The 13501-nt window shown below is 36.8% G+C and overlaps 1 protein-coding gene across 1 annotated transcript; it reads right to left on the bottom strand.

The window, feature by feature from the left end:
- Positions 1-5224: 5224 nt before the first annotated feature.
- spef1 (sperm flagellar 1) lies at positions 5225-13498 on the bottom strand. Its single transcript, XM_043254779.1, has 7 exons — positions 13321-13498; positions 12973-13084; positions 12529-12679; positions 12374-12416; positions 10334-10406; positions 10138-10234; positions 5225-9017 (listed from the first exon to the last, which is right to left on the bottom strand). Exons 1-7 carry the CDS (start codon positions 13436-13438, stop codon positions 8910-8912), a joined length of 702 nt encoding a protein of 233 aa, XP_043110714.1. The 5' UTR covers positions 13439-13498; the 3' UTR covers positions 5225-8909.
- Between the last annotated feature and the right edge of the window lie 3 nt (positions 13499-13501).

Genomic DNA, 13501 nt, shown 5'->3' with positions numbered 1-13501 from the left:
CGCCCTGCTCTGTCCCCTGAAGCACCATGCTGCCGGAATTTACCAGGGAGTCATGGGGCAGCTTCTATAAGGACATGATAGATGATAAGCCTGGCTTCTCTCAACCAGCTCTGATTAGCACAATAATGCAGGCCAGTCTAAGGGGATTTCTACAAGGTTAAATCTCATTTTGTGACTCATGACGTTGTGGTTTTAACAGAATAGATATAGCAAACTATAGATAGAGTCATGGCCAAAATTGTTGGCAGGCCTGACATTTTTCTCACTGAAGTATTTCTCAAAGAAACGTATTGCATTAACTCATGTTTTGCTATACACATGTTTATTTCCTTTGTGTGTGTTGGAACAAAATAAAAAGGGAGGGTAAAAAGCACATTTGACAATGTCACACAAAACTCCAAAAATGGGCTGGACAAAATTATTGGCACCCTTAACTTATATTTGGTTGCACACCCTTTAGCAAAAATAACTAAAAGCAGTCGCTTCCTATAAGCTTCTTACACCTCTCATCCAGAATTTTGGACCACTCTTCCTTTGCAAACTGCTCCAGGTCTCTCATATTGGAAGGCCGCCTTTTCCCAACATCAATTTTAAGATCTCTCCACAGGTGTTCAATGGGATTTAGATCTGGACTCATTGCTGGCCACTTCAGAACTCTCCAGCGCTTTGTTGCCATCCATTTCTGTGTGCATTTTCAAGTACGTTTGAGGTCATTGTCCTGCTGGAAGACCCGAGAGGCGCCAACAATTTTGGCCATGACTGTAGCAAGTGAACCAAAACTATTTTGAATGGTTATAAAAAAATATTTTGCATTATATACACATATAACACCTTTGGGGTCAGTACTTTTTTATTTTAATCAAATAAGCCTAAAAACATTCTTGAAAATATTAAGCAGCACAACTGTCTCTAACACTGATGATATTAATAATAAATGTCTCTTTAGTGCCAAAAATGCATATCAGAATGAATTTCTTAATTCATTTAGCTAGTATTAGAGTGATTTCTGAAGGATAATATGAGACTGAAGGCTGCTGCACATTCAGCTTCGTAATTTCTTGCCAAAATGAGTTTTTACTTGTATCTGGCATTTGGCAAGTGTTAATGTGCATATGTGTCGGCTTCTCTTATCTTGCCAAAGGAAGAAACTGTTATCTTACTGCTTGCACAAGCCTTTACTCATACTTAGTGCAGGTCTGTTTTTAAAGGGTGAGACTTGAAAGCAATGCTTTGAGGTTTGTTTTACCCCTGGGTATGTCATAGGGTTAACATCTCTCCCTGATAACACCTGTCTGAAATCACTCACTCCGTTTCTCACTCCAAGACCGTTCCCATGCTTGTCATCAATTTCCTCCAGGACTAGTTAATTTCAACACTTAAATTAGTCCGTCTTCAATCCTGCACATGTCTACAATAGTAATCAGTAAAGTATTTGTCTTTATTGTATCAGCCAGGATGCGTCCCATTTAGACTAACAGATTATTCACTGATGGATCATGTTTCTGATGCCAGCAGACAGCTTGTTTACAGATCACAAAGGTGAAAAGTTCAACAGAGAACACAGATTGGGTTATGTGAACATCTGCGGTTATATACAGCAAGGATGCGAAAGAAACATCCATGCAAGTCAATCCCCAAGTACGTTTATGGATCTCTCTCATCTTCAGATGTCATAAAAAAAAGGGACTGTGTGTTGGAAAACACAATAAAAATGCCAATTACCTGTTATAAAATGACATTTTTATTTACAGAGCATTTTCGTTACAGTTTGATTACCATGTGGTTTTCATTGCATTACAAACTCCTCCCTCATTAATCTTCCAAGAGTCATTTAAACAACATAAAAGAAAAAAGGCTTCAGACAGTCATGTCATGGTCTGAACAGAAACAGATGTACTGGGGATAGTAATCAAGACTATCCAATACAGCTGAACTCTTTCAAACAAATGTTTTTTTTTCTTCACTGGAACTGTACCATCACATTTTTATGAATTTACTATGCAGTGTCATGCCTTGAGTTTTGTTTGTTTTTACTGTGTGCAAAACAAAACAACACAATTGTCATGACATTTTACACGTCTTTACTTGACCCGATGATCTCAACCTTCCAAATGTTGGGAAACTGCCATAATGAACGATTAGGCTGAACGTCTCTACAGCGCAAACGCAAACAGCACAGCGGTTAATAACTTTTAGTTTGCAGGCTTACTATTATACGTTGCTCTTAAAGGAATATTCTGGGTTCTGTGCAAGTTAAGCTAAATCAGCAGCATTTATGGCTTAATTTTGATAACCACAAAAAACTAATTAAAAAAAATCTAAGCACTTACAATCAGCGTTTGGGGTAACATTACAAATTGCACAGATATTTTTTTTAATGCATTAATTTATAAGAACGTATGAGCTTGTCTATGTGAGAGAATCTCATGGAGAAATCAATACAAAGGAACACAACCGCACACAGAAGAAAAATAAAAATGTATGTTCGTTTTTTTATATTTATAACATACAACCTAGTTAAGCAACATGACAACCAGGAAGTACCTTGAAAACCATGATAGCAAATTTAACAAAAATTAAGAGATAATTTGAGTAGTTAATATAGCTACAATTTAGTTCAGAATTTGAATTTACTAAAAGGATTGGCAAATGTTTTTGCTCCATTTAGTTAATGAAAATAGCTCCAAACAGATAACGGCTGATAAAGGGCTGGGCAGAGACACAGTCGAGAACCAGGCAGAAATCGGGGCAGACAGTGAGAGTCACAGTCACAGAATACAAGCAAGGGTTGGGGCAGGCAACAAACAATCAAAACTAGGGAACAACAGTTCAAATCACAAAACAAGAAACAAGCACAGGTAGAAGAACACTTACAAATGACGAACGGGACAAATGAAGACTTCAGCGGCGGCAGTGTGGCTTAAATGTGTGTGTGTGTTAATGAGGTGCAGGTGTGTGCAAATAATCAGTCCCAGGTATGAGGCAGTATGGGAAATGGAGTCCTAAGGGAAATGGTTAGATTTAAATTTTAAATTTGGCAAACCACTAGCCACAGTGGCTGGTGAGCAAAAAAGTTAATGTCAAGCCCAGATGACAACATAACAGTGTAAACACTGACATCTTGCAAATGTTTTTTTGAACAACCTTGGATCTCCAATAATATATAAGTTTTAAGAGAATTAATGTACTTTCATAAAATGACAAGCTTCACATTACTGTCCAAACAAAATGTGTTTTCTTTCACCGCAAGTGCCTAGTCATTTCTGATTTTTTATATAAAGAAGGTTCAAATATTTTTCTCTTGATTGAGCTCAATGTGTACCCAAAATATTCAGAATGATAAATAACTGCAAAAACATACAACTTGAAACATACAACTCTGAAAGGAGTTGTGCATAAAGCATGATGACAAATAAAACATTTGCCGACCAGATTTCTTTGAAGTGTAAGCACTAAACACGCACACTCGAAACAGCCCCTAAAACGGCAGTGAAGTAGTAAACGCTTTCATTTGAACAACTGTGGAAAAACCTCCCTGAAGAGGTGTACCTGCAGTACTTTAGTTTATGTTTTCTCTATTGGACTGGACTGGATTGGACTCTTTAAAACTGATGGTCTTAAAAATGAGACATTGTTATAGACCAGAGGGAATACCACACTCATTCTCTCTTTATGAGAACAACTCCCATTCCAGACGTTCTCACAGTGTGCTTCCTATACTGTCTGCATGCTGAGGGGCTCCGGCATGCTTTTGACTGTAATTCAGTGTGACTCAGAGAGCTTTAATGCTGCTTTACCACCCAAAGATCCAACCCCCAAGTTCTACTGGTCTCTTTCCGAGAGCGCAGCTTGAGTCACCAGGGAGCTCTGAGAACTTTATGGACACATGTGAAATACTCAGAGCATCAGCTTCTTATAATTATTTCCCATGCTAAACTCTGTTTCAGGATTCATATTCAACCAGTTATAAGAAATTAATCATAATTTATAATAATTTGTTACATGTTAATTAAACTTAATTCCTTCCATATTTCTGACATTATCTATCAAACTAATCTGACTAACTTGACTGTGGATTGTTCGCCTTTAATCTGAAAACTGCAACGTGGGTACAGTGCTTTAGCCGTTAGCGTAGCACTCGTGTTTCTATTTTGTGCTTACTGCTGTTTTTTCTGCTCAGTTCCATTTATCGGTCACTTGTTTTTGTTCACTCTGTTTTTTCACAAGTTCATCACACAACAGTGGTAAGTAATCATCCATCACTCGCGGTAAGTAAATGGCTTTTCCTTGCATTATAGTTTATCTCTTTTTGTCGGCAACCAGGAATTCATATGTGATACATGCAGAGAAATAGCTAGGCTGACAGAGAAGGTATTAGAATTAGAGACACGCATCCAAACAAAGTGAAGGTTGTACATACATGGATGCAACTAGTTCAGCAAATCATGAACATTGTTCGGTTCTGGAATTAGAGCCCATGCAGCAGGGCAACTGGGTGACCGTGAGATGGCATAGTCACAAGTTAAAACATAGCTCTTCCGTTCTGATCAGAACATCAAACAGTAACGCACCCACTGAGAAACCTGATGAAATTGCTCTAGTAATTGGTAAATTGCTAAATGTAAATTCAGTAAGATTTTTATTCACGTCAGCGCTAATGATATTCGACCTCTCAGGTTGGAGATCACTAAAAATAACATTAAAGAGGTATGTGAACTTGCAAGTACAATCTCAGACATGGTCATATGCTCTGGTCCACTCCCTCCTTACCGTGGTGACAAGATACACAGCAGACTGCTGGCTCTCAATTATAGACAATTGGTATTGGAGTATTTGGGGCAGACCTGACCTGTTGAAAAGAGATGGGCTTCATCCCTCCTGGGGTGTTGTCGCTCCTCTAGAAATATGGCATATAGTCTTAGAACTCATACTTGGCTAACTAGGGCACAGGTCAGGAAGCAGACAGACTGCCTAAACTGACCATCTACTAGCTGCCTTATGTCACAGAAGTATATTAATTCTCTATTAATTCTCAGCACATAGAGATTCTTTTACCTAGATTTCACACTATAGATATCACACTATCACACATGTTCCCTGAACTAGAAAATACAAAAAAAGTCCAAAACCAAATTAATAACAACAATTGAATTGATGTTCAACAAATAAAAACAAAAAAGCAACGGACAAAACTTGGCTTGAATGAGTCTACCCCCCAAGACTACTGTTATAAAAATGAGTCACGTTCAAAAAGTAAAGGGGGAGGTGTTGCAACAATGTATAGCAATATTCTCAGTATTTCTCAGAGGACAGGCTTTAAGTATGACTGCTTATAACATTGTCTAGAAAAACATTTAGAATACACGAGAAAACATCCTCCCTACATTATTGCACACCGATGTGTGAAAATGTATCAAAATACAAGATTGCTTCATTCGTCATTCTTTCTTCTGTTGAACCACTTAATCAACAGAAGAAAGAATGAAGAATGAAGCAATCTTGTATTTGTACACAGCGGTGTGCAATAATTCAGCATCAGTGGTTAGTTAGTCCATGGGGATCTATTTATTTAAACACAAAACAACTCTCTTTCGTAGTATGGTAATAATAGCGGTGTAAGTCTTATTTACATTTAAAGTGATATTATAAATCCTGTAAATATATATAGGAGGTAATATGTGGATTTTGCCGGTCTTTTAGCACAACCTGTAGTATCTGTGCACACACTCGCTAGACCAGAATTTTTTTTCTTGGCGGGAAAGTACTCTATTGTACAGAAAAGCATTAAAAACTGTTAGATCTGATTAAACATAATCCCTGATATTTACTCAGAAATAATGAGAAATAACAACAGGTGCTGACATTCCCCATGATCACAGCAGTAGTGACTTTATGAACTACTTTACTTCCAAGATCGATACTATTAGAGATAAAATTGTAAACATGCAGCCGTCAGCTATAGATCCCCTGCAGAAAATTTCCACTCATTCTGTTGTACAAACTTGTTAAACCATCTAAACCAACAACATGTCTATTAGACCATATTCCATCAAAACTATTTAAAGTCCAGAAGTCATAGATTCTCTCTTGTTTATAATTATTCAACATTGACATTAGGATAGGTCCCCAAAAACCTTCAAATTGGCTGTTGTTAAGCCTCTCATTAAAAAAAACCACACCTTGACCCCCAAACACGTTTACAGAACCTCCCTTTTCTGTCAAAGATCTAGAAAAGATCTCACAATTTACAACTATATTCCTTCTTAAAGAAACAATGGTATTTGTAAGGACTTCCAGTCAGGATTTAGACCATGCCTTAGTACTGAGACTGCTCTCATTAGAGTTATAAGTGACCTGCTTCTATCAACTGATCACAGTCTGACATGCACTGTTAATGCATGTTTCCTGTGTCAAAGGAGTTAGGATATGTATTCTTAAGTAAAGGAGAAGTTGAACTTGACCACAAAAACACAGATTTCCGGATAAACGTCTGCATAGGATATTTTAGTATTTTAAGCATCAGTTTCCATGCTGAGGTCAGAATGAAATTAATTTTAAACTCTGTACATTCAGTCTAACATAAACCCCAAACATGGCAGACCATGTTACAGGTCTTAATAATATTATGTGAATTATGAAAAAATGTTTTGCTCAGATAAAGTCCAAAATACAATGAAGCCTAAGAAATTATTATTAGAAAACAATTAAATATTTTATTTTATTATTTAAAGGTGACATGAACTAAGAAATCAAAATTCCCTTGATCTTTTGACATATAAGAGGTCACTTTACTATAAAAAACATTCTGTAAGTTTGAGAACAAACAGCTTATATTGAAACCAAAAAATGAATATTATATAGAGTGTGACACCTTATGATGTAATGGTGTGGCTAAACCCCACCTCCATAGAAGAAGATCAGCACCTGCTTCTACATCACTGCCTATTTAGCACCACCCACCGAACTGTGCATGTACTGTAGATAACGATAACATTTTTAACCTAAATCACAGAAGTGTCCATCTATGATGTAGGCTGTCAAAATACACAAAAGCTTGAATTTGAATTAAATCCATTATCAGCCTTGCAGTGGAAAAGCAGCTACTGTTACATAAAAGTGGCTAAAAATAATATTAAATAATTCTACATGAATGGAAATACTGCACTGTAAAAATGGAACTGCGCATTTTTCTTTAAACTACATAAACTGACCCTTGTCAGACCTACAATAATTTCATCTTATTGAAATGTTCAGGCTTTGTGAGTTCCAAGCAAGCATTTCAGCATGAATAAATTATGCAGTTACTGTTATAGGATTATTGTTATTAACTTATCCATTAATGTCTATTGTTTGTAAAAAAAAAACAAAAAACTGCAAAGATACAGAAAAACATTAATCTCGTCCACATTTAAGATAATAAAGTTTATTAGCTGTTCAAAAAAGAGACATGTGACTTTACTCAGTGACTTAATTTGAGAAAACAACTTGGTCCAAACTTGAGGAAACTCAAAATGTCTCATATTGTCAAATCTGAAATTTCCTAACTGCACACAGTGTGTATAACGTGGCTGTGATTTTTCACGAGCTGCTGTGACTTCCGTAAAAATGTGACATCAGATCTACTCGGTCATCACCTGAGCACCATCCACCGTCCATAACAAAGCTTAACTAGAAGAAACCAGATTGGCCGACCTGTACATTCACTCCAAGGATCTGACAGGATTTTTACCATGAAGTGAATCACATCTAATGTGTCAGTTATATTAAAGACAAATTGAGTGTCTATCTAGTCACGATGAAGATGTATACATTTCAGTTTCAGCAGGCAAATATTTTTACAGCTACTTTATTATTATTCCAGCTACAACTAGTCACTAGTTCAGCTAGTGTCACTACAGTCACACATGATTATATATAAATCGTCATTTTTTTTTATTTTACACGCACGGACACAAACATTATTTCATAAACAACATAGTCATGAGATGCAATAAAACTTCTGATGTGCCCATAACAACAAAAAATAATACTTTATTTATGTCAGCATGAAAAGGAAGTTTTGAGATTGTGCTTTTTTCTTTACTGTGACATATATCCGAGTGAAACCAAGAATATGTCTCTGCAGGCGATGTAATGGGCGTTACCAAATCAGGGCGTTTTACACCATATTACCTGATTGGCTGACGTCATAGTGAGGGTAGGTTTAAGGGCAGGGGGATCATTTTGATTGCCTGATTGTGAAACACGCAGAAATTGATTTTTCTTGATTTCGTCATACGGTAATTGATTGGATCGTTGGAAGATAGACAGATTTCCAGAGTGTTGCTAACAAAATGGAAGCAGATCTGAATACACCGATAGTCACGCCCTTGTGCCATCGCTCGTAACCGAAAGAGGGGAGGAGATGGTTGACGTTTTGATTAAAGATTATAAGGGCACATTAATTAAAAAAATAATAATTTTGATTTCATGCCGACTTTCTAATTTGTGTTACATTGATTATGTAGCCGTATTGTTTTGAATGAACCTCCTCAGTCTTCCCTTTGTTTTGGAAGTTAAGTCGTCTTTAAATTTTTTTTACAGTATAACATAGTAATTGCACTTACTGTTCAGACTAAAGTAAATCTTCCACAGAACTGTTGAAATCTCCCCACAAAAACTTTAGTGCCAAAGTCTGGTGGGCTCAAGTGTACATAAAATCCTGTAGATGGTCTCAGCAGATAAAATATGCTAGTTATTGACATCAGAGCTTTTTTTCTGAGTGCCAACAATCACAGTTCAGAAAACAGGTGAGGAATATTAGATTATTTAATTTCTCTGTAACAGTTTATTATGAGTCTTAAGTATGCATATCGTATGCTTTTCCTCAAATTAAATTCTGATGGTGGATCTATATGCTAATAATTAGATCACGAGTTGCGTGCCTTATATCGCTCTAAGTGCTTTGTCAAGTCTTCGATGCGTAGATCCTTAAGATGCACAAGATGCTCCAATCGGTCTACCTTAATCTGTAAAATCTGGAGCAAAGTAAAACATTTACTTAATGTTACATGACATTCAACAAACCAAACGTTTTATAGTGTCACAAAAGAACAAACGGAAGTTTACTGTCACAATCATTCATGTAGCATTGTCATTTCCTTCTATAGAAACTTTGATGACTATTTGATGCATAAGTTGATACATTATTTCATTAAATGAACCAGTTACTGAATATCTTTTTTTATTATTGAAATGCAAACAGTTAAAATTATTGTTTTAAGCATTTAAATGTGTTGCTGCAACCTTAAAACTGTCTTACTAACTGTCAAGTGACAAATATCACAGCTGCTTTACTAATAATGAGTCATTTAACAATTTAGCAATTTCTTTTTCACCACATTTGCAACAGCAACAGGAAACATAGTCAAAGATCTGCAGCCCTTGACCACTTGCCAGGAGAACAGCACAGGAAGGACAAATTTCCTTTGGCATTGTATGCAAAAAGTGCTGAAACTTCATTTTTTTTTTTAGATTTGCAAGTCATGAGATTTACAATTTTTTTAAAGAAAACCTTCCCTTTAAAAGACCTCATGCAAGAAATAAGGATTACAAATAAATGTATACTTATTCTTATTTACAGTCACAATGAAACAGATTTGTCTGTATTGTGATGTACATGCAAGTCTGTAAGACTGCAACACTGTAAGAAAGAGAATGTTGAATGGGGTCTTATGTTACTATACATAAGTTGTAAATGTAGATGAATGCAAGTTTGTAGGGGATTTAAGTGTACTAAATAATTAGATAAACCCAGCATACATCAGCAAAGAGAGCTCTTTCATTTCACCAAAAGATTAAATGATGATATTTTTATTTTACTAATTTTTACATTAAAATTATTACATTATTACAAAATAACATGCACTGATGTATTTTTCACAATACCATCAATAACATCGAAGCACTGAGCAATTAGAAAACAGAAAATTTGATTTCATGCCAACTTTAAATGTGCAGTGTTTCAAAAAAAAAAAACTAAAACTAAACGTTAAATACTGTTTGCATTGCAATGCTGAAAACACCAGATAGCAGTGCTTAAACTTTTCTGGGAACTCTCTGCATATTAAACTGGACATTTTAACATCGAAACCCTACCTCAACAGTCTCCTGTAAAGCCAAAATGGTTTGCTCCTTTTCCTCCAAGAGCAAACGAACACCTGGATCCACATTTGGTCTCAAGGCTGCAGCGGCACTACACAAGATGTCCAACAAGTTCCTTATAAATGTCTATTCTGTCTACTTGAAAGACTTCATGAATGTACTTTTCACATCACGGTTTACAGCTCAGTACCTGACTTTGTCTTTCTTCTTCACAGTGGCTGGATTGGTGGCATGAGTGGCTCCAAAAACCATCAGATGCTTATCTGCGCAAATTTTGGAAAACAGAGGAAAGGGTTAAGAGATAGGCTATTTAAAAAAGGAAAATAAACATATTTCTTTTAAACAATTTATATTTAACAAAGTAAATGTGTTACCAAATGTGTCTTTGATGAATGCCTAGAACTCAACTGTCGGGTTGTGGTTGGATTCAGGATCCCTCCAGGCTAAATTCAGTCACTTTACTTTACTTTAGACTTTACTCTCGCCGTACCCTGAATCAATTTCCTCTAGCTGAGTGGTACTCCCCCATACTTTAAGATTTTTAAGCTCATGAGAATTGCTTACCCAGGAAGGCTAAACCAATTAGACTCCATTTGAACCCATTAAACACAATAAGGTCAAAAAGACACATTGACAGGGCACCAGACTATAACTACAGACTGGGAAACTTTTATTTGGCTCTAAGCTCTGAATCATCAACACCAGCTGCGCTTCACCTTATAAACATCCCATAAAAGATAAAATAACAAGTTAAAATGAAGCAGAATCTAGGAAAAATAAAACTAAAAAGCGCAGAACTCCTGTTTCTTTAATAGAAATGGCCTGCGCTTAGATAATATGATATATCAGAAACAATCTATAGCCTCTCAGGTCTCATAGCAGACTCAATAATCTACTGTTTGCTTGAGTTTTCTGTGGACGAAAAGGGCTTTTAGCCAAATGCATTGAGTCTGCTGGAAGTGATAAGGGCTATCTGTTGAATGGAGCTGATGGACGCAGGATCTTTTCTGTCATGAAAAGAGGGAGTTGGACCTGAAATCAGATGACGTCGTGACTAAGACACCATGATGATGAGGTGTGGGAAATAGAAAGCTGACCTATCTGACCCCCTTCTATGTACTGTTAAGAGTGCTGACAATGCAGTGCATTTACCCTATTTCCAAACACAGCTAACCATTTGCTTTGTTCATTTTATATACATAAAAGAAAAGTACATTTCACTGACTTTTACCCAAAAGCGTTTTATTTTGCTGCAGATTATTAAACCCTAACACCGCCTCAGAAAGTACCTTAATCCGCAAACATTGCTTGCAAAGCCATTGCCTGATAGGGCACCAAGGTAAAAAGTCAGTTGCTTAAGTTTTTGTCAAATCATACGGAATGAAAATGAATAAATGCTGACAGAAATGTTTCGGGGGAATTTAACAGAAGATAAGCACACAAAGCCTCACAGACACATGACACGATCATCAGAAAACACTCATCTTGGTACTTGCTAATTTTGCTAGTTTGGTTCACAGTTAGGCAAGAGCTGTGTTTTCTGAATATCATCACTGTCAGACCATTTATGACCACAAGCATCATGCATGCTAAGCTTCCTAAAAAAACTTCTCCAAGTATTCAGACACAACCGATGAGCACATTACCATCCTTTCTAGAATCAACAAGAATCATCATAATTTGTATGAGGAGACAGCCAACAAAAATATACAGTTCACATCTTTTCTTCATCTTCAGAAAACAGATGATATGGTGTGGGACTTCTTCTGCCCTCCACTGACTTGTGCTGCATTTATGTGGGAGGTTATTGAGGTTAATCTTAGAAACATAAATTGGGATATTTTTTGTTTTATGAAAGACTGGTTAATCTCATATGGATTTATTTTATGATGCCTTCATTCACTTTTTGGACTTTGAATGGAAGAGCAGAAACCTTTTAAGTTTCATTAAAAATAAATTTGGATTAGAGACCTACCATAGTCTAACTCAACACCATTAGGGTGATTAAACGTTTTAATTTTTGCAGAACTATCCCTTTAATTTACAGAACACTATAACACATTGAATTGCAGAGGGACTGTTTCATAAAAATGAACTTAGACTTCTTCTACTAAAGAAGACCACAGCAGGCTCTCAGCAGGCCCTCCCCCACCCCCTATACCTTGTTATCTCCTTAAATGACCTTATAGCTTATAACCAGTGTGAACCTAAAATGTCTTACAGTCTTTACCTGGTCTTGACTGTCCAGTTGTAGTGCTGTAATATTCTAAGTCCTGTAAAAAAAGAAGAAGAATAGGACAGGATTACATTTCTGACTACTTAACCATTATAAAGAAAGAGGAAATGACATTGAAAGTAATATGCTGTAGCAATGCAAATACACACCTGTGTTCCATCTAATTGTTTCCCCGCTCGTTTCTCCTCTATCTTTTCTCTCAGAGAGCAAAGGACTGGTTCGATGTAGCCTGCTGTGCTGACTGCAATATTCTTCACCGTCTCCTCGGGTATATGAAAGTTCAGCTTGGAGAAAACTTTTCTGAAGCGAGAACATCATGCGGTCGCGTGTTGTTCAATTCTAGACAAACATAATGGTTTATGTGGTAGGAAACCGATGTCTGCTAACCTAACTGCTCTACATATGCTATGTCTCTTTATATTTTTAGACCCCACCAATGTTACCAGTTCAGCTGGAGATGCCAGTGTTGTTGCTGAGGTGTAATGTCACATTCCTGAAACCCCGGGGGGATGTATCAAGCGACACGAGGGGGTCAGATAAGCAGTGCGGTGTTTGCATTACTGTCTGCGTGGAGAACAAATAAATATGCTTGCCTGTTGAGGGTGCTCCAGTTACTCAGCTTCTGTTGCGTGGAATGCGCGGGCGTGTAGTTGTGCAGCTCCACCAGCTTAGGGAAGAAATGCTTCACTACTTCTGCAGTCATAACTGCTTGTGAAAATCGTTCAAATGCTTAATGACAACAATAGTGAACTTAGCGAAATGTTATATATCTATTTAGATCCTAGTTTTGAAGGACACGCAATTATAAGTATAATATTACAATTATCACAAGTATTTATAGCACGCACAACACGCTATTTAGGCGAACGTCGTTTTCATGTAACATAAAAAAACCATGAATGGCTAATTAGCTAACTAGCGGTTTTAACCGTTTCTTGTACCTCCATCGCTAAAATCTCTTGTTATATTCCTTTTGGGTCTCGAGAGTGGTAACTTGTCTATCCACGCGTAGAGGTCTTGCAAAGTTTCCTCGTCTAATTGTTTAGGCCCGTCCATCATTCGAAACAAGCTTCTTCGCGATTGAAACCCGCGACAATCACAAAGGTGCAGGTATTAGGATCA

Source organism: Puntigrus tetrazona, chromosome 13 (genome assembly GCF_018831695.1).
Source record: "Puntigrus tetrazona isolate hp1 chromosome 13, ASM1883169v1, whole genome shotgun sequence".
In the NCBI taxonomy this organism is placed as follows: domain Eukaryota; kingdom Metazoa; phylum Chordata; class Actinopteri; order Cypriniformes; family Cyprinidae; genus Puntigrus; species Puntigrus tetrazona.
Note: the sequence above shows the minus strand (reverse complement) of the source record. Positions and strands in the feature narration are given on the sequence as shown.